Here is a 17,616-nt window from a genome sequence, read left to right as displayed (position 1 = left end):
AACAGAAGCTGCTCTTCATATTAGAGACAAACTTTGGTGTTTTTTAATGAGTTACCTTCATTTTTGCTTCTACTTTTCCCTTAAAATAAGTTTCCATTTTCGGCAGGTATCTAAGTTTCTTCTTCTGCTACTAGTGGTGAGAAAGTGTATTGCACCTTATTCAAAATCAATGCGGTCCCACGGCCCTCTGCGGCCCAAAGTTAAAAACTGTTGTTCTTTTGAGGCCCTCAAGGTGGCGCACGTGGTCCATGGGTTAAGAATCTCTGTAAATTACATTAAAAATTTATAAATTTAAAAGTAATTGCTATGAACTCATTGATTATTGTCCCTCAGCTCACCAGCTCCAGAATGGCGGTCAGGAAGCGCTCCATCTTGGCCCTCGGCCACCTGGTGCCCTGCTGTAGCCCCGCCCTCTTCTCCCAGCTGACCGAACACCTGGTGGGCGAGCTGGCCAAGAACCCGCCCACCTCGGTGACGAGGACGTACATCCAGTGTTTGGCGACCGTCAGTCGGCAGGGCGGCCATCGAGTCGGTCAGATCTGGGTTTTCATTAAAATCACAGTTTAAATCAAATAAATTTAGCCTTTAATTAATTTAAACTTTCATGCTTTTTGTGTGTTTTTCAGGTGAACATTTAGAGAAACTAATCCCTCTGGTGGTGAAGTTAACCAGTGTTGAAGACGACGAGTTGAGGGAATATTGTTTCCATGCTTTTGAAGCTTTTATAAGAAGGTACACATGAAGCAAAAACACAAAAACTGCAACTGGAAAATTTAGCCATTTTCAGCCATTTTTATCTCATTGGAAATGATTGGAGCTCTCTTTAATCTACTTAAACCCTTCAAAATGTTCATAAATCTTTACTGTACATTTTAACTTTTGTCCTATTTCTGCTCTGTGCTAAATTCGGCTTCCTTCAGCTTCTATTTAGCTGATTTTTAAATCTTTTTCAGCTATTCTTCTGCTAATTTCTGCTACTTAAAAAATTTCTTGTGTTCCTTTCTGCCTTTTTCATCTTTTTCTGGCCCTTTCAGTTATATTTCTACTCCTTTTAATTTATTTGCGTATTTCTMTGTTGTTCAGCTGCCTCTTGAAACTTTTTAAAAAAAATTTACAGTTTGGGTTCTTCAGCAAATTTCAGCAATCACTCAGCTAATTTTGGGTTTCACGTCAGTTGTTAAAATTCAGCTTGCATGAATAGTTCAGCATTCAAAAATATTTCAGCTTCCTCAGCAGCTTTCAGCTAAATTATTCAGCAGTAAGCATTCAGATTGTATTTTCGCAGGAAATGTAATTTCTCTAGTTAAGCTGTAATCGTACATTTTGCGGCACAAATCTCATTCAGCAGTTTTTGTGCTGTTTAATCCACTCATATATCAAATGTTCAGCTCCTTCAGGACATTCATATTATGACTTGTGATATTTCAGCAATTTATACTTTTTGAGGTATTATAGCTTTATGGCCATTTTTGTTCTCATTTAAAATTAAAAACTGTGTACTTTACACCTTTTTCCGGTTTTGCTTYACTTATTTGAGCTAATTTTAGCTTCCTTTAGCTTTGTTTTTTGCTAATGTCATCTTTTTTATCTGCTTTTTCAGCCATCTTTTTGCTCTTTTTAGCTAATCTGTTATTARAATTTTTGTGCTTCTGTTAGCTTCTTCCTGCTAACTTAAGCTTTTTATGCTTCTTTCAGCTGTTTTRTGCAATTTAAGCTGCTTTTTAGGTATTTTAGCTAATGTTAACCTTTTTTCGGTGAAACGCACATTTTTGAGATGATTGTAGCTATTGGCTGCTTAATTCAGCAATTTTTTATGCTAGATTAAGCTTTTTCAGATATGTTTTAGCTACCTTTCTGCTATTTTCAGCTTTTTGGATATTTTACAACAAATTTCAAACATTTTTTGTACATATTTTGTTTCTTTGAAATCCACGCTCTATTTTCACTGAAAAGGCAAATTCTCCAGTTAAAAATAATGAGACTGATGATGTCGTCTTTGGTCCAAAACATCCTGCAGGAAGTAGCTGKAGTTTTTACACCTCTGGTCCTGCTTGTCTCTGGTCAGGTGTCCGAAGGAGATGTCGCCTCACATTGCTACGGTGACTCAGCTCTGTCTGAAGTTCATGACCTTTGACCCCAACTACAACTACGACGACAGCGAGGAGGACGAAGAAGACAGCATGGACGTGGAYGACGGGCTGGATGAAGGTGATTCCTCAAAGTTTTTATGTTATTTTTGCCTCATTATTTATCTTATCTTTAAAGGTTACTAAARGATCCTCCTTCCAGAGTCGGATGACGAGTACAGCGACGACGACGACATGAGCTGGAAGGTTCGGCGCTCTGCGGTCAAGTGTCTGGAGGCGCTGGTGGGCACGCGCCGGGACCTCCTGCTCTCCTTCTACTCCTCCATCTGCCCCGCCCTGCTGGCCCGCTTCAAGGAGCGCGAGGAGAACGTGAGGGCCGACGTGTTCGCTGCCTTCTCCGCCCTGCTGAGGCAAACCCGCCTGGGTCACCACGGCCTCCCCGACCCGGGGGCCGGCCGCCTGGAGGAGGAGCCAGCCGTCGCTCTGCTGAGGACACAGGTGCCGCTTCGTAGCTCCTGAATGAATTTAACGGAGGAGAAACTAAAGAGACAAACGTGTGAACATCTGCAGGTTCCAGCCATCGTCAGAGCTCTGCACCGACAGCTGAAGGAGAAGAGCGTCAGGTCTCGACAGGGATGCTTCTGTCTGCTCACGGAGCTGGCTCACACCGTTCCTGGATCCCTGGAGGAACACGTACCTGCGCTCATACCAGGTGCACACGCACAAAATAAAACACAACTAAATCTCCGCTTTCCACCTCATCCTCTTCGTCCCTCCTGCAGGCGTCGTCTTCTCCCTGACAGACAAGTCCAGCTCCTCCACCATGAGGATCGACGCTCTCTCCTTCCTCAACGTCCTCCTCCTCTCCCACCCTCCGCAGGCCTTTCAGACACACATGCAGGTTCTTCCAGCCTTGTAGAAAGTACCACAAAGTGATACTTGAGTAAAAGTACCTTACCAAAAATTTACTTTAGTAAAAGTTAAAGTCTCTTTTAGGAATATTACTTGAGTAAAAGTCTTAAAGTATCTGATATTTTTTGTACTAAAGTATTAAAAGTATTGATTTAAAATGAGCAGTTAGATTTTCTGTAAGGACATTTATTAGGAAGTGATCTCTCCCCCCAAATAATGCAGAAATTACTATGTTGCATTAAAATAATTAATTTATGTTAAAATTAGGATGCACTAGTCCAGCTGTTTCAGTTTATAAACACATACCAAGGCTGCCTAAAACTTTTCCCCAATGAGTGGAGCCTGATCCTGTGTTGTGGACCCTGCAGGTCCTGCTGCCGGCGGTCTTGTCGTGTGTTGAGGACTCCTTCTATAAGATCACCTCGGAGGCTCTGCTGGTCACTCAGCAGCTCGTCAGAGTCAGCTCCTCCGGAGGATTTGACCCGAAACTCTTCGTCAAAGAGGTAAGATCAATTCTCCTCTCTATGGTCCTTCTTGGTTGTAGTGTTTGAGCTTCCTTCAGAATATGGATTTAAAACTAAAAATGAATAATTAATTCCTGCAGGTTTTATTATTCCTTCAACCCAAGAGTCGGTTGTTGTTGTTTACGTTGTTATTTGTCTTGATTCAGCTGTTATCTGAGTCCAGATTTTTTTTTTCAGGTGTTTTCCGTCACAATAAAGAGACTTAAAGCAACCGACATCGACCAGGAAGTGAAGGAGAGAGCCATTTCCTGTATGGGCCACCTGGTGTGTCACCTTGGCGACCACCTGGGGGCGGAGCTTCAGGGAGTTCTGAGGATCTTTCTGGAGAGATTAAAAAATGAGATAACCAGACTGACGGCAGTTCGAACCTTGACTCTGATTTCTGCTTCCCCATTAAAGGTTCAGTTAGACTTTATTTTATTTCATTTCATTGTATTTCATTATTTCATTTCATATCATTTCATTTCATTTCACTTCATTTTATTTTATTTTAATTCATTTCATTTTCTTTTCTTTTTTCTTTTCTTTCATTTTATTTCATTTCATTTCATTCTTTCCACTTCATTTAATTTAATTTAATTTAATTTAATTTAATTTAATTTAATTTAATTTTTAATAATTAAAACATAAAAATAACTTTTGTCCCTCTTCAGATCGACCTGTCCTCCATCCTCCCAGAGGCCCTGTCAGTTTTGGGGTCTTTCCTGAGGAAGAACCAGCGCGCCCTGAAGCTCGGCACGTTGGCGTGTCTCACGGCTCTGGTCACTCATCACGCCGCCAGAATCAAACCCGCGGCTCTGGAGCCGGTTCTGAACGAGATCCCCCCTCTGGTGGACGAGAGCGACATGCACGTGTCACAGGTGCTCAGGTTCATCGAATCCCTGAATGTTGGTGGATTAAGTACCTATGAGCAGTCAGTATCTCACCTGCAGTCAGAACATTTGTAGCTCCGAGAAAAAAAACTCACAGCGGGGAGCCGACCTAACAACTAATCCTGGATACCCAATCCAAGATGGCCGCCACAGCTAATCAGTCATAAATGACAACTCCATGAATTTTACAGATATTGAGCTAAATTGCTGTGTTTAGCAGCTGCCATCTTGAATTCTGAACTCTCTCACATTCCGACAGGGAATTCCCACTGGAGGGTGGTTCCAGTTTAAATTTACGACTTGTGAGTTGTAAATTCCCACTTCCCACTACAACTGGGCTGTAAAAATGCAGCTAAATGAAGATTTTAAAAGGCAAATTTCGCCGGCTATATTTGAAGCCAGTGCCGCTCCACCTAGTGGTGGGATGCATCGTTTTGCTGGAAAAATAATCAACATGCATTATGGGAGATGCGGTTTATGATCAATTCTGGCTTTACACCAGCTTATTTTGAGACATTAAAACAGAAATATTTAACTAGAGGCCACAGGTGCTTAAAGCTAACAGTTCAGGGCCGGACAAGTATTATTCTTCACCTTTTAAATTTGTTTATTTTGTTACATTGAATCAGAAATTTAAAGTTTAAAATATATTCAAAATAAATGTTTATATTAAATTAAGCAAAATAAATTAAATTAAATTAAATTAAATTAATTAATTTTTTGAGGTGGGGTTCATTGGCATGCTGGAAGTCACCCACGGGCCACATTTGGCCTGTGGGCCTTGAGTTTGACACATGCTCTAAATGCTAACAGATCATGTAAAAAATATTAGAACATTACCAAAATATATAAAACTTTTTTTATTTTAACATGATCAGGCCTACAATTAAGACTGAATTGCTGTTAGCATCTATGGTACTTTGTTGGTTTTATCAGCCTCTCTTTCTGCTCTTTGTGTAAAAAGGATTTTTTTCAGACTTTTTGATACCAAATACAGTTTTGAATAATGAAAATTATCGACTAACGTGACGAAAAAAGGATGTTTCAAAGCTTCTTGGACACACGTATAGCCTGCGTGTTTCTGTTCAGGTGTCCGTGACGTTGCTGACGGTCATGGCCAAAGCCTTCTCCTCCTCGCTGGCGAAGATCAGCTCCTCGGTGCTGCCGGGGGTCTTCAGACTCATCCACTCCCCACTGCTGCAGGGAGGTGCTCTGGGAGCCATCCTGGACTTCCTTCAGGCCCTGATTCTGTCCAAAGCCAGTAACCTGGGCTACAGGTGAGTCCAGAGGAGGCGGTGAGCTCAACATTTCAAAAATGACTTTCAAACCAACATAAACTCTGTTAAATTGACTTCGCTGTCAGGTGATAACTGGGACAAGTGCTGCAGCCGGGTCGACGAGGATCTGGTGGGAAAACAGCTCAGGGTTGATAACTGATAATGTTTTTGTTGACCCACTCGGGTTTATAATTGCCGATTATAATTGGGTCGTTTTTAAAGCTGACGTTGCAAATAATAGCCGGCAGTTTAGAAATACAATCATGTAAAAACGCGGTGTTTCCCTCAGGCTCGTAAACAGCTGTTATTTCATCAGGAGACGCGAAAACCGTCCAAAACTCACAACGTTAAAGTCTCTTTACGTGATTAAAAGCCATTACATTATCTTCCAGAATTTAAAAACAGCAGAGTGAAACCCGATCGTTTCTCCCCTCACGTCACCAGATCAGATTAAATCACGTCTCCTGTGTGTGGACGTCACTCCGAGTCACATCTGAGTCAGCTCCGCCGTGTTATTTTAAGAAATCAATAATGACGTGATTGCAGTTTTCGGGGGGAACTCCACAAATTCCAGCGGATAAAAATCAGTCCACTAATCACGGGCTGTGATACTCAGTCTGCTGGAAGTGTTGTAATGTCTTCTGTGGCTCTCCAGGCCTTCAGTCAAAAGAATAATTCGTTTTGGGTTGATGTGTGACACGAGCAGATGATATCTCACGGCTCGGAGTGAACTCGGGGAAAGCCGATCCTCTTCTCCYGAGGTTTCTCTGTTTTTCGGTGACATAAGGACGATCCGTCAGATGAGATCAGGCTCTTCTGTTAATCTGTGGTTCTGTTAGGACGCGAGAGCAACGGTTTCTGTTGATGAAGCACAACAAAACATCCCTTCAAAATAAAGGTTTTAAGGTGCCTGGGACACGCCTATCCTTCAAATACAAAAAGTCAAAGAAAACATTTTTATACTTAAGAAAAGTGGCATAGTACACATGATTTTACCTATTTTGTCACATAACTGGCACAACTCTTCTTCATCTCTGATAGAGACTCAAAATAATCTAAAGAAACATCAGATTCTTCTCTACAGTCTGTGTTGTTAGCTTTTGTTAAAACATTCTGTTTACATGCAGACATTCCCCTTTGACATCACTTCCTGTTTCTTCACTTGCAAATATCTCAACAARCGTTCATCTCAGTGACGTGAAATTTGTTTTGCAGCATGTTATCAATGTTATTTCTCAAAAAATGCATTCATGTTTATTACAAAAATCTGCTGTCACAGGCCCTTTAAAGCAAAGCTCTATAGTTCACTCTGAAGTTGTCAGTGTTTTAARGTTTCCTCTAAGAAAACGACACTTTTATCTCATTTGTGTGTTTTTCTTTTCCTCCAGTCAGCTGCTGAAGTCTCTCATGGAGCCYTTTCAGAGCTCCAAGTCCTCTGCAGACGGCAGCGTCCTCCACAGACAGTCGTACCACTCGGTCGCTCGCTGCGTGGCCGCTCTGTCCTCGGCCTCGCCCAAAGACTCGCCGGGCACCGTCGCCGGACTCCTGCAGCAGGTCTGGCCCTGTTATCAGTGGGGACAGGTTTCTAGTTTCTGTTTGGTTAAAACGACTCATGCGTTTGTGTCGCCTCAGGTGAAGAATCCCGGATCTCCAGAGTCGGCCCGAGTCCTGGCTCTGTTGTGTCTGGGCGAGGTGGGGAGGAGCGGCAGTCTGGGCGGGAGTAAGGAGGTGCAGGGGGTCATCCTGGAGGCCTTTACCTCCACCAGCGAGGAGGTAAAAACCCTGAGAATTAATCCCAGACAGAGTAGATGTTATAAATGACTAAATTTAAATCATGAAAATGATGAAACATGGAGATTGTTTTAATTTCTAGATAAAGACGGCAGCTTCCTGCGCGCTGGGCGGCATGGCGGTCGGCAGTCAGAGTGAATACCTGCCCTTCATCCTGAAGGAGGTCTCAGCTCAGCCTCGGCGGCAGTACCTGCTCCTGCACTCGCTCAAAGAAGTCATCAGGTGGGCTTTCACCGCTTCATTTAACTTTAAAGGGATCCAGGATTAGTTGTAACATTGGACTTTATTTGATAAACGTCCTGATGCATCTCAGTAATCCAGGTAGAAAAAATCAAAAAGAAAAAAATCAGTAGGTCCTCTGGATGGGTTCTTCTTTAGTGAAACGTTTCGTCTCTCCTCCAAGAGACTTCTTCAGTCTGATGAGTTTCAGGTGAACTCATAATTATAAGCACTGCCTCCACATGGACAAACAGGTTAGTCACATGCAAAAGAGGGTTATCACCTAACAATAGGCTTGATTAGCTCTATTGTTCATAGAGGGTCATGTGCTCCATCACCTGACTTACTGGTTTGGATGCTTCGGCTGTGGTTATTTGGTGTTTTATGTGTATGAAGTGAGTGCAAGCGGGGTTCAACGTCCCCTTGTTTTTGTCCCTCCCTCCCTCCCTATTTGTGTTGGTATCGTTGGGGCCCTGATTCACACCTTTTGCTCACAGGGGGCGGAGTCATACTTGCAATAACAGCATTGTAGGAGGAGGACAACTGGGCACGAAGGCCTCCACCTCTGTTTAATGGTGGACACTTTTTCTTGTTCCTCTCTATCAAGGATGAGAACATCTTCATCACTGAAAGAGTGACCGCTGGCCTGTAGACGAGTGTAAACAGCAGAATCCTGGCCTGTAGATGAGTGTAAACTGCAGAATCCTGGCCTGTAGATGAGTGTAAACTGCAGAGTCCTGGCCTGTAGACGAGTGTAAACTGCAGAATCCTGGCCTGTAGACGAGTGTAAACTGCAGAATCCTGGCCTGTAGATAAGTGTAAACTGCAGAGTCCTGGCCTGACGATGTAGCTCGTCTGTGCTGGCTCATTCTTTTGAACAGTGGCTGTTTTGTTTCCCCGATGTATGACTGATCACAGTCCTCCTGACACTTAACAGCATACACTATATTACTCTGTTTTTGCCGGGGAACTGGATCCTTGGGGTGAACTAATCTTTGTTGTACAGTAATGTGTTTTGGGATTTGAAAGCCACTGGGACGTCGTGTTTAGAGAATAAACGTCTCAGTTTCTCTGAAACTCCTGCCACATATGGAATGAAGACTGGTTTGGGTCTGGTTTTAGGGTCTTCATTTTCACTTGGTTGAACAGCCAGGTGATCTGATGATCGGCTCTTTTTAGCGCTGAGCCTATACATGTATATTGYTGATAGAGTCGGGGCTAACAGGCTAAGCTGAGGTTCTTCTTCCAMGAAGCAGCTCTGTTGTCCTCCATCCATATTTTCAGTTCCAGGCTGAGTCATTTCTACCTTCTCCTCTCTGTCAACGCTCTCTGGTTTCATTTAAAAGAGRCGATCYTCAGATWTTGTCCAAGATTAACCTTCAGGGTGGATATAGCTRGCTAGCAGCATCGCACCGAGGACCTATCCACGTCATCATTTACCCAGAATGCTTTTCAGTCCGTGTTAAAATATATTTTTAAAAATTTACAAAACTAAACAGCCTACAGTATTTTTACAGTCTTTATTTTACAGTTAAAATAAATGTTCATCAAATAAAGTCTAATGTTACAACTAATCATGGATCCCTTTAACAGCTGAGTTTCAGCCTCTTCAGCAGCTTCTAAACATCAGATTCTCTAGTTTCTGTGTCAGAACCTTTAATCTGTCTCCTCTCAGCGCCTCTCAGGCCTCCAGCCTCTCTCCTCTCGTGGAGTCGGTTTGGTCTCTGCTGATCCAGCTCTGCGAGTGTCCAGAGGAGGGAACCAGGAACCTGGTGGCTGAATGTTTGGGAAAGCTGACCTTAGTCAACCCGGGCCAGCTTCTGCCCAGACTGAGACAACAGCTTAACTCTGGTGAGCCGCAGGCTGAGAGGAGTTTGAACTGAGCTCTCGTACCGTGCACCGTAAAACCCTGGTCGTCCTGCAGGTTCTCCTCTAGCTCGCAGCACAGTGCTGACAGCCGTGAAGTTCACTATCGTCGACCATCCCGCTCCTGTGGACTCACTGCTGAAGGACTGCATCGGTAACAAACACACAAACCGCAGTTTGTTTCAGTTTTTTTATGAGAACAAGTCTAAACTGGAGACACAGTTTTAGGTTTTATTAGAGGAGAACAGCCATAATGGCTTTTAATGACACATTAAAACGCTTTAATCATCAAATAATGTGTTTTATTTGTAGCTGCCGTTGGTTCTAAAACATATTCGAAGTCTTGCTTTGAGTTTTAGATTTAAAAATACAGATTTGAGCATAAATCCTGACTGACAGGCACGAAGTAAAGAAAGCAAGTGGTTAAAGATGGACGGGTTTTTAGATGCATCCTGGTTTTCTCTGCGTCAGGCGACTTCCTGAAGACCCTGCAGGACGGCGACATCAACGTGCGCCGCGTGGCCTTGGTGATGTTCAACTCCGCGGCCCACAACAAACCGTCTCTGATCCGAGGACTCCTGGGGACGGTTCTGCCTCACCTCTACAAGGAAACTCAGATCCGGAAGGATCTCATCAGAGAAGTGCGTCGGCCCAACGAGAGAAAAAAAAATCAATCTGTGAAGATTTAACGTTTTCAACGTGCTCCAACAGGTGGAGATGGGGCCGTTCAAGCACACGGTGGACGACGGCTTGGACGTGCGTAAAGCTGCGTTCGAGTGCATGTACACTCTGCTGGACAGCTGCCTGGAGGGGCTGGACGTCTTGCAGTTTCTGGATCACGTGGAGGAGGGGCTCAAAGACCACTACGACATCAGGGTCAGTGTTGTATAAAGTAAAGTGATACTTGAGTAAAAGTACAAGTATCTTATCATAAAATTGCTTTGGTAAAAGTTCAAGTCTTCTCTAAAAATATTACTTGAGTTAAAGTCTTAAAGTATCTGATTTATTTTGTACTTAATATCAAAAGTAAATTTCTGACATAAAATGTACTTAAATAATAAAAGTAAAAGTACTGAGTAAAATTGAATGGTTAGATTTTTCAAAATACATTTATTTGGAGGTGACTTCTTCAAAAAGTATTTTTTCTAGGTGTGCAGCTTTGATTAATTGTATACAAACTAAATACAGTATCAGAATGGTATATATTTATACTTCTCATCCAACCACAATTAAATTCACTCTATCCAGGAGACACAATTTATCAGGATTGTGTTGTTTTTCTTTTTACAATAAGGAGCTGAAATGAAATAGGAGAAATGACTTTCTACTTTTTACCTTTTTTAAAAATGTAAGGAGTAGAAAGTACAGATAATTGTGTAAAAATGTAATGAGTAGAAGTAAAAAGTAGGCTGAGAAAGAATTACTCAAGTAAAGTACAGATACCAAAAATTTCTACTTAAGTACAGTAACAAAGTATTTGTACTTCGTTACATTACAACTCTGATCAGGGTGAGCAGAAATGAACATCCTGATCATTTAAAGGCCACTGAAAATACACAGACTGATTAAAAAATATATGTTTTTAAAACCAGATGCTGACCTTCTTGATGCTGGCCAGACTGGTGTCTTTAAGTCCTGCAGCTGTCCTGCAAAGACTGGACCGACTGGTGGAGCCTCTCAAAGCTACCTGCACCACCAAAGTACACACACACACACACACACACACACACACACACACACACACTGCTGCTGACAGGCTGAGATGCTGTTTTGTTTGATGATGCTCATGCTCATCTCTGAGTAGCAGGACTTTCAAACTCTTCAAAGACCATGCGAGCACAGGACAGTGATAAAAATAACACACTCCTACTGCAGTGAACAAAACTCACACACACACGTTTGCACAGCTATCCATTTGGGGACATTCCATTGACTTCCATTACATTTCTACAGCCTAACCCTGACCACAAACCTAAAGCTAACCTCACAGGTACCTACCTGACCCTAAAACTAACCTAAACTCAATTCACACCTTGGTCCTAAACCCCAACCCCCCCAACCCACCACTGGCATTTAAATCAACCGGGAACTCGACTTTTGCCCCCAAATGCACCAGTTGTCCCCAAATGTAGGATTTTGTCTTAAAATTGCCCCCAAATGTCACCAGAAACAAACCCACAACAAACTGTTTATCTGCATTAAATTAAAGAAACGAATCAAAAAGTCAACACGTCTCCGTCCCCCTGTCCCCCCTGCAGGTGAAGGCCGGCTCGGTGAAGCAGGAGTTTGAGAAGCAGGAGGAGCTGCGGCGCTCCGCCATGCGCGCCGTCGCCGCCCTGCTGGCGGTGCCGGAGGTGGAGAGGAGCCCCAGCATGGCCGAGTTCGCCAACCAGATCCGCTCCAACGCCGACATGGCGTCCATCTTCCAGAGCGTGCAGGGAGGGGACGGAGGGGCCTTAGGGCCCGCAGAGGGCATGGACATGATCTAAACACTGCCTGATTTTTATAGTTTTATTTTACAAAATGTGTTTAAATAAAACAGATGAAGACGTTCTCTGTTTTTGGTTAGATTAATTTGAAAACGTCAGATAAAATCTGGGTATCTTGGTGTGAAAACTTCCTCTCTGCAAAAAGAACTGAGCGGAAACAGTGGTTTGTTTGAAGTCAGCACTGAACACAAACAGCTTGAAGTGTTACCTGTTTTATGACTGTCAAACTGTTTTATTCTACATTTTTAATAGATGCGAATAAAAAACACACTGTGATGGTCTCTTATAATCAACCTGAAATTATTATATTTGGTGTTTTGTTGCGAGAAAACAGTATTCTTGAGTCGTAACCCGAATCCTCAAGATATTTTTATTTGGTTACATTTGCAATTAAAAGCCAGAAGAAAACAAAATAAACAATAACATCAATGTTCATGGCTGTAAGATCAAAGAATAAACAAAAAAACGTACAATTTTCCCACAATTTTCTGCTGTTTATGCTAATTTATTATGACTAAAGCTTAAAAATGTATATAGATTATAAAAAAGTATTAACACCTCTGCCTGGTTTATATTTACCTTTACTTTGTCAGTTCTGTTTCCATCATTTTCTGGGTCAGTCCAGCATCCTACAAACATCAGAACCACTGATAGCACAGCACCACGTTTCAAATATAAAGGTAGTAAATAGTAATGAAAATTAAAATACATTTAAAAAGAAAATAATGCTTTTAGTCGGTTTTTGATGTGTTCATTTAGCTAAAATCAGTTAACATTCAGGCTATCTATCTCTATTTCTGCTGTGTTTTCTGGACGGTGGAGTAAAGATCTGCAGAGGCAGACGGCTGAAAAGCCAGTGAGGTGGAGCTCGAGTCACGTTTTAAAGCTGAGTATTGGCAGGAAGCAGAACTGGGCCTCAGGACCAGAACCCCTCCATCGGATCTGTCAGAGGAACCGTTTGGTGAGGTGATGGTGGAGTAAAGCACCGAGGYGGAGAAAGGAAAGTTAGCCAAGGCATAAACTGTTGATGGCTGGAGGCGATCTGGTATCTCTTCATACACGTTCACATATTCCTTTGAAAGAAAAATAAGACATTTTGAGCAATTTAACATCAACATTAAAGTAAACACTTAAAGTCTTTGCAGGTAAACTAACCTCTTGGGACTGCTGTGCTTCTGTTTTGGTTTCTGGGCTTTTTGAGCTGAAATATTCTGTCAGAGCAAGAAAAAAAAGAAAAAAAGTAGAAATTTAGGTATTTTCCCCCTTTTTTATCAAAGTAACCATAAAGGTGTACTTGTGTAGACATTTGTTACATTTTTTAGCAGAGCTGTAAAGTAACTAAGTACAAATACTTCTTTTCTGTACTTAAGTAGATTTTTTGGGTATCTGTACTTTACTTGACTAATTATTTTTCAGCCTACTTTTTACTCCTACTTCTTACATTTTCACACAGTTATCTGTACTTTCTACTCACTACATTTTTAAAAAAGGCAAGAAGTAGAAAGTCTTTACTTTTATTTGATTTTTGCTTGTTTTCATTCCAGCTTGTTATTATAAAAAATAAAACTATCCATATGAACTGTGCCTCCTAGATAGAGTGAATTTAACTGTGGTTGAATGAGAAGTATAAATATATAAAACTCTGATAGTGTATTAGTTTGTACACAAACAAATCATGTCACACTCCAGCAGGACAGAATCATTCAAATAAAAGGACTGTACTTAAGAAGTATTTGTATTTCATGAATTATATTCTTACATTTGGCCGCAGCCCTCAGATAGATTTTCATTTTGGGGAAAAGCTTTGTGCAGCCTTGATATATGTATATAAACTGAAACAGCTGGACTAGTGCATCCTAAATTTAATAAATTAATTATTTTAATAGAACATAGTAATTTCTGCATTTTTGGGGAGGTCACCTCCTAATAAATGTCATTGCAAAAAATTTAAATTAATACTTCTACTTTTAAATATACAATATATATCAGACCTTTACTCAAGTAAAATTCCTAAAGGAGACTTTAACTTTTAGTTTTTTTGGTAAGATACTTGTACTTTTACTCAAGTATCACTTTGTGGTACTTTATACAACACTGCTTTTGAGCTTAATTACCTAAATGATTTAACGTAAGAGAAATAAAGACCCATACAGAAGGCCACACTCGATGGAGCTCAGTGTCAGATTTTAATTTGTAAAAACCCACAGAGAGCTGATAACCATCAGCTGTTCTCTGTAAATGTCACATCTGATCTGTCAGTCTGTGACGTAACGGCTCAGATTATCGTCAGAGAGTGACCCAAGCAAAGTCACTCATGCAACATCCTGTGGTCCAACAATAAAATCAGACAAAGTTATAAAGAATTTAGAAACAGCAGTTTATTAAAGCTTTAGCCAAAAACAAAACAAACCAAAACAAAAGCTGTGTCTTCAGAATATTCCCGAGCATCAGCAGCTGAGTGGCCTTTTAAAGTAAATTAATTGTATTTTTTACCACTCTGCTTCCAGCTCAGGAGGAAGTTATGCAGCTTTTGTCATATCGTTAGACTCATAGCATAATTGCCCAAGACATATTTGGTCACAAATGACTTAGGCATGCTATGAGACTAAAGATATGAGGATAAAATCTCTAAATACCGCCTTAAGTGTGGTCTGAGAAAAATGTTTTTATTTAGAGACTCTTCAGATCTGTCTGATTGCAACTAAGAATCATTTTTAACATGTCTAAAAAGGTTAACTCCATGTTTTTATTAATAATAAAGTGATTTCTTACTTTTGCAGATAAAGATCAAAACGATGAGCAGCAGCAGGAGGATCAGGCCCACAGCACCGGTGATCACAGGTTGGATAAAGTTTGAGACACCTGGAAGAAAAGACAAAAACAGCAAACAAACTGCAGTGTTATTTCAAAAATTATATTTTTTCAGAATAAAAAGTATTATGTGTATTTTCTCACCAGTTTCTGGAGGAGCAGGTCTGGTTACTAAAAAGGAAAAAAAAAATTAAAGTGTAGTGAAACAAGAACTGTTTGTGTGAGATGATTTTTAAATATTTTATTTGTGCTTGATCAATCTTGTGTCTAGATCAAAGTCTGAAGTGTTAATTTGTAATGCTGTTAAAAATAAATTCCAACAGTGGATGACAAATGTACCCGTTGACAAACACAACCCTCTTTCRATTACGTACAGGAAATGAAACCTTCTATAAAGAAACATTTGAAACACTGATGAGACTAAAATACCTTTTTATTGGTGAGTTTTGATTTATGTGTTTATAGTTAAGAACCTGTTTAATATGAAACAAACTGCAAACATGAAGTGTTAATGGTGTAAAGGAGCGTATCACAGCTTCCTGTCTTATCAGCTAATATTTTACCACTTCATCCTGTTTCATCTTTCCTGTTGTTGAAACATCTGCCCTGTTGTTGTTGAGGGGCTTCATTTGTTTAACTCTGCAGCTGAGTTTTTGTGTTAAATTTCAAAAGCAACAATAAATTTTCAACATTAATCCAGACATAATGGGTCTGAATTGTTTGTCATCTTTTGAACATTTGATCACCAGAATTAAACAGAAGGACTCACCATTCAAAGTCATTCTGTGGGTGAATATTTTGCTGCGTTGATTTTTAGGATTGTGTGCTCCACACCAGTACGTCCCAGAGTCAGGTTCTGTTACATTTTTCAGCTTTACTTTGAGTTTTTTATTTGTTTTGTCATACACCATTAAAACTCTCGAGTTGTTTTTTGCATCACTGGTATTTGCCACAGTGTGACATGTGGTATGATCTTCTCCCTTACAGATGAACTTTGAAAAGGTTTTTGCATACTGTTCGGATTCACAGTAAAAGTCTAAATCTTGTCCAATGGTTCGCTGTTTGCTGAAGTAAGTAATTTTTGCAGAAACAAGAAATAAAAATATAAACACGTCATAAGAACAATTTAAATCTTAAAAGCTGAAGCTGTGAATTTCTCACCTTTAAACTTCAGTTGTATTTTCTTGAGTCCAGCACGGTAAGAGCCATTCTTTTCTTTCTCTCCACACCAGTAAACACCTTCATCTCTTGGTGAAACTGGATTTATGGTCACATTGAAGTCAGTTGTTGTGTTTTTAAGGGAAAATGATCCATGTGATTTAGACTTTTGAGAGTCTACTATATCCTCGCAGATGGACTCCTTGTTTTCTTTGCAGAAGAACTTGATCTTTGACAGGTTTTGATCTTGATAATCACATCTGATGGTGGTTTTAGATGCTTTGTAAACATCTTGACTGACTGGTTGCTGGCAGCTTTTACTCTCTGTAAATTAAACAACAAAAATATACTTTTAAACACTGAACAAGTTTTTCTGTACGAATGTTGCAAATATGAAGAATCACTTACTGACAACAAGTTTTTCAGACAGTTGTTTGTCTGGATTAGGATAAAATTTACATTGATAAGTTCCACTGTCCTCAGGTTTCTGGTCTCTTATGATCAGTCTGAGTTTTTTTATATTTGTATCATTATACAGATACAATCGGTCTCGTTTTTCCCACTTATTGTTCTTAGTAGTTTGTTTTAGATGTGTTCCATTAACAAGTACTTGAGCGTTGGTGGAATAATTGCAGTTAAATTCAATCCATCCTCCTAGGCATCCCTTCACTTCTGCTGTGGCAACAAAACCTGCAAATCAGACCAAAAATAAAGTTCAGTTATTGGACTTTGAGAAAATCCAGCAATGAAACAACTACAAAACATGGATTTGTTACAGTTTGTTACAAAAATACAATTTGTTATAGTTTAAATAACAGAAAAATTATTAAAACAAAATGCTACTTGTCATCATCACAGAAGATCTGACAAATCAGATTCTGAAAATTACTAATATTTATTTGTAATACTATATACTACTAATACTAATATTACTTTAGTGGATAAACCCAAACTAGCATATATATTTTTGCAACAAATTTAAGCTTTAAGTGAGAAGTTAGAACAGGGTGATTTTAAATGTACAAAAGAATACAACACAACTCCACAAATTAAACCCTAAAAAAATTAAAATTTCCATTTTTAAAATATGTAAAATCCTGTTTGAGGTACGAACTGAAGATCTTTTTATTTTCAGTTTGACACTCTTTATATATATTTAGTGTTTCTTATGTCAGTCTTTCAGCTAAAATTTTATAATTATGGTTATAAACTTATTTAAATGGATTATAGTTTCTTTCTTAAGAGTATTAAGAGCAGGAGATTTTTTTAACACAGTTGATAAGTTTCAAATTTTTGTGGTAATACAGACTGTGAGAAACATCGACGACTAAAACGAAAGAAATCAGACATAACTCAAATTATTTCTAATAAATAGTAAAACACAAGCTCTGGTTTTACCTGCCATCAGTGAGAGGAACAGCAGACAGATGCTCTTCATTTTCTTTACCTTGTGCTAATTCAATTCAAATTCAAAAATACTTTATTGATCCCAGAGGGAAATTAGGTGTTGTTGTAACTCATTTAACTAAAAACTTCTTGTAGATGCTGATGGCTGTGGGCAGGAAAGGTCTTTTGTAGCGGTCTGTATTACAGTGAAGTTGAAGAAGCCT

The 17,616-nt window shown here is 40.0% G+C and overlaps 1 protein-coding gene across 2 annotated transcripts in view; it reads left to right on the top strand.

The window, feature by feature from the left end:
• The window catches only part of cand2 (cullin-associated and neddylation-dissociated 2 (putative)), a 43,154-nt gene extending 31,052 nt beyond the window's left edge, over nucleotides 1–12,102 (top strand). For both annotated transcript variants that reach the window (XM_014019131.1, XM_014019132.1), the window contains exons 8-26: nucleotides 334–532; nucleotides 627–732; nucleotides 2,066–2,208; nucleotides 2,290–2,585; nucleotides 2,658–2,799; nucleotides 2,870–2,988; nucleotides 3,368–3,502; nucleotides 3,701–3,922; nucleotides 4,177–4,383; nucleotides 5,485–5,672; nucleotides 7,061–7,226; nucleotides 7,305–7,445; nucleotides 7,546–7,685; nucleotides 9,358–9,533; nucleotides 9,607–9,702; nucleotides 10,020–10,189; nucleotides 10,260–10,424; nucleotides 11,141–11,248; nucleotides 11,807–12,102. In XM_014019131.1, coding sequence (XP_013874585.1) covers nucleotides 334–532; nucleotides 627–732; nucleotides 2,066–2,208; nucleotides 2,290–2,585; nucleotides 2,658–2,799; nucleotides 2,870–2,988; nucleotides 3,368–3,502; nucleotides 3,701–3,922; nucleotides 4,177–4,383; nucleotides 5,485–5,672; nucleotides 7,061–7,226; nucleotides 7,305–7,445; nucleotides 7,546–7,685; nucleotides 9,358–9,533; nucleotides 9,607–9,702; nucleotides 10,020–10,189; nucleotides 10,260–10,424; nucleotides 11,141–11,248; nucleotides 11,807–12,037 — 3,150 coding nt within the window. In that variant the 3' untranslated portion in view covers nucleotides 12,038–12,102. The remainder of the gene's footprint in view (nucleotides 1–333; nucleotides 533–626; nucleotides 733–2,065; nucleotides 2,209–2,289; nucleotides 2,586–2,657; nucleotides 2,800–2,869; nucleotides 2,989–3,367; nucleotides 3,503–3,700; nucleotides 3,923–4,176; nucleotides 4,384–5,484; nucleotides 5,673–7,060; nucleotides 7,227–7,304; nucleotides 7,446–7,545; nucleotides 7,686–9,357; nucleotides 9,534–9,606; nucleotides 9,703–10,019; nucleotides 10,190–10,259; nucleotides 10,425–11,140; nucleotides 11,249–11,806) is intronic.
• The last annotated feature ends 5,514 nt before the right edge of the window (nucleotides 12,103–17,616 follow it).

The sequence above is a fragment of the Austrofundulus limnaeus genome, unplaced genomic scaffold (genome assembly GCF_001266775.1).
Source record: "Austrofundulus limnaeus strain Quisiro unplaced genomic scaffold, Austrofundulus_limnaeus-1.0 Scaffold210, whole genome shotgun sequence".
NCBI classification, from domain to species: Eukaryota; Metazoa; Chordata; class Actinopteri; order Cyprinodontiformes; family Rivulidae; genus Austrofundulus; species Austrofundulus limnaeus.
This window is presented reverse-complemented; position numbering and strand designations above follow the sequence as displayed.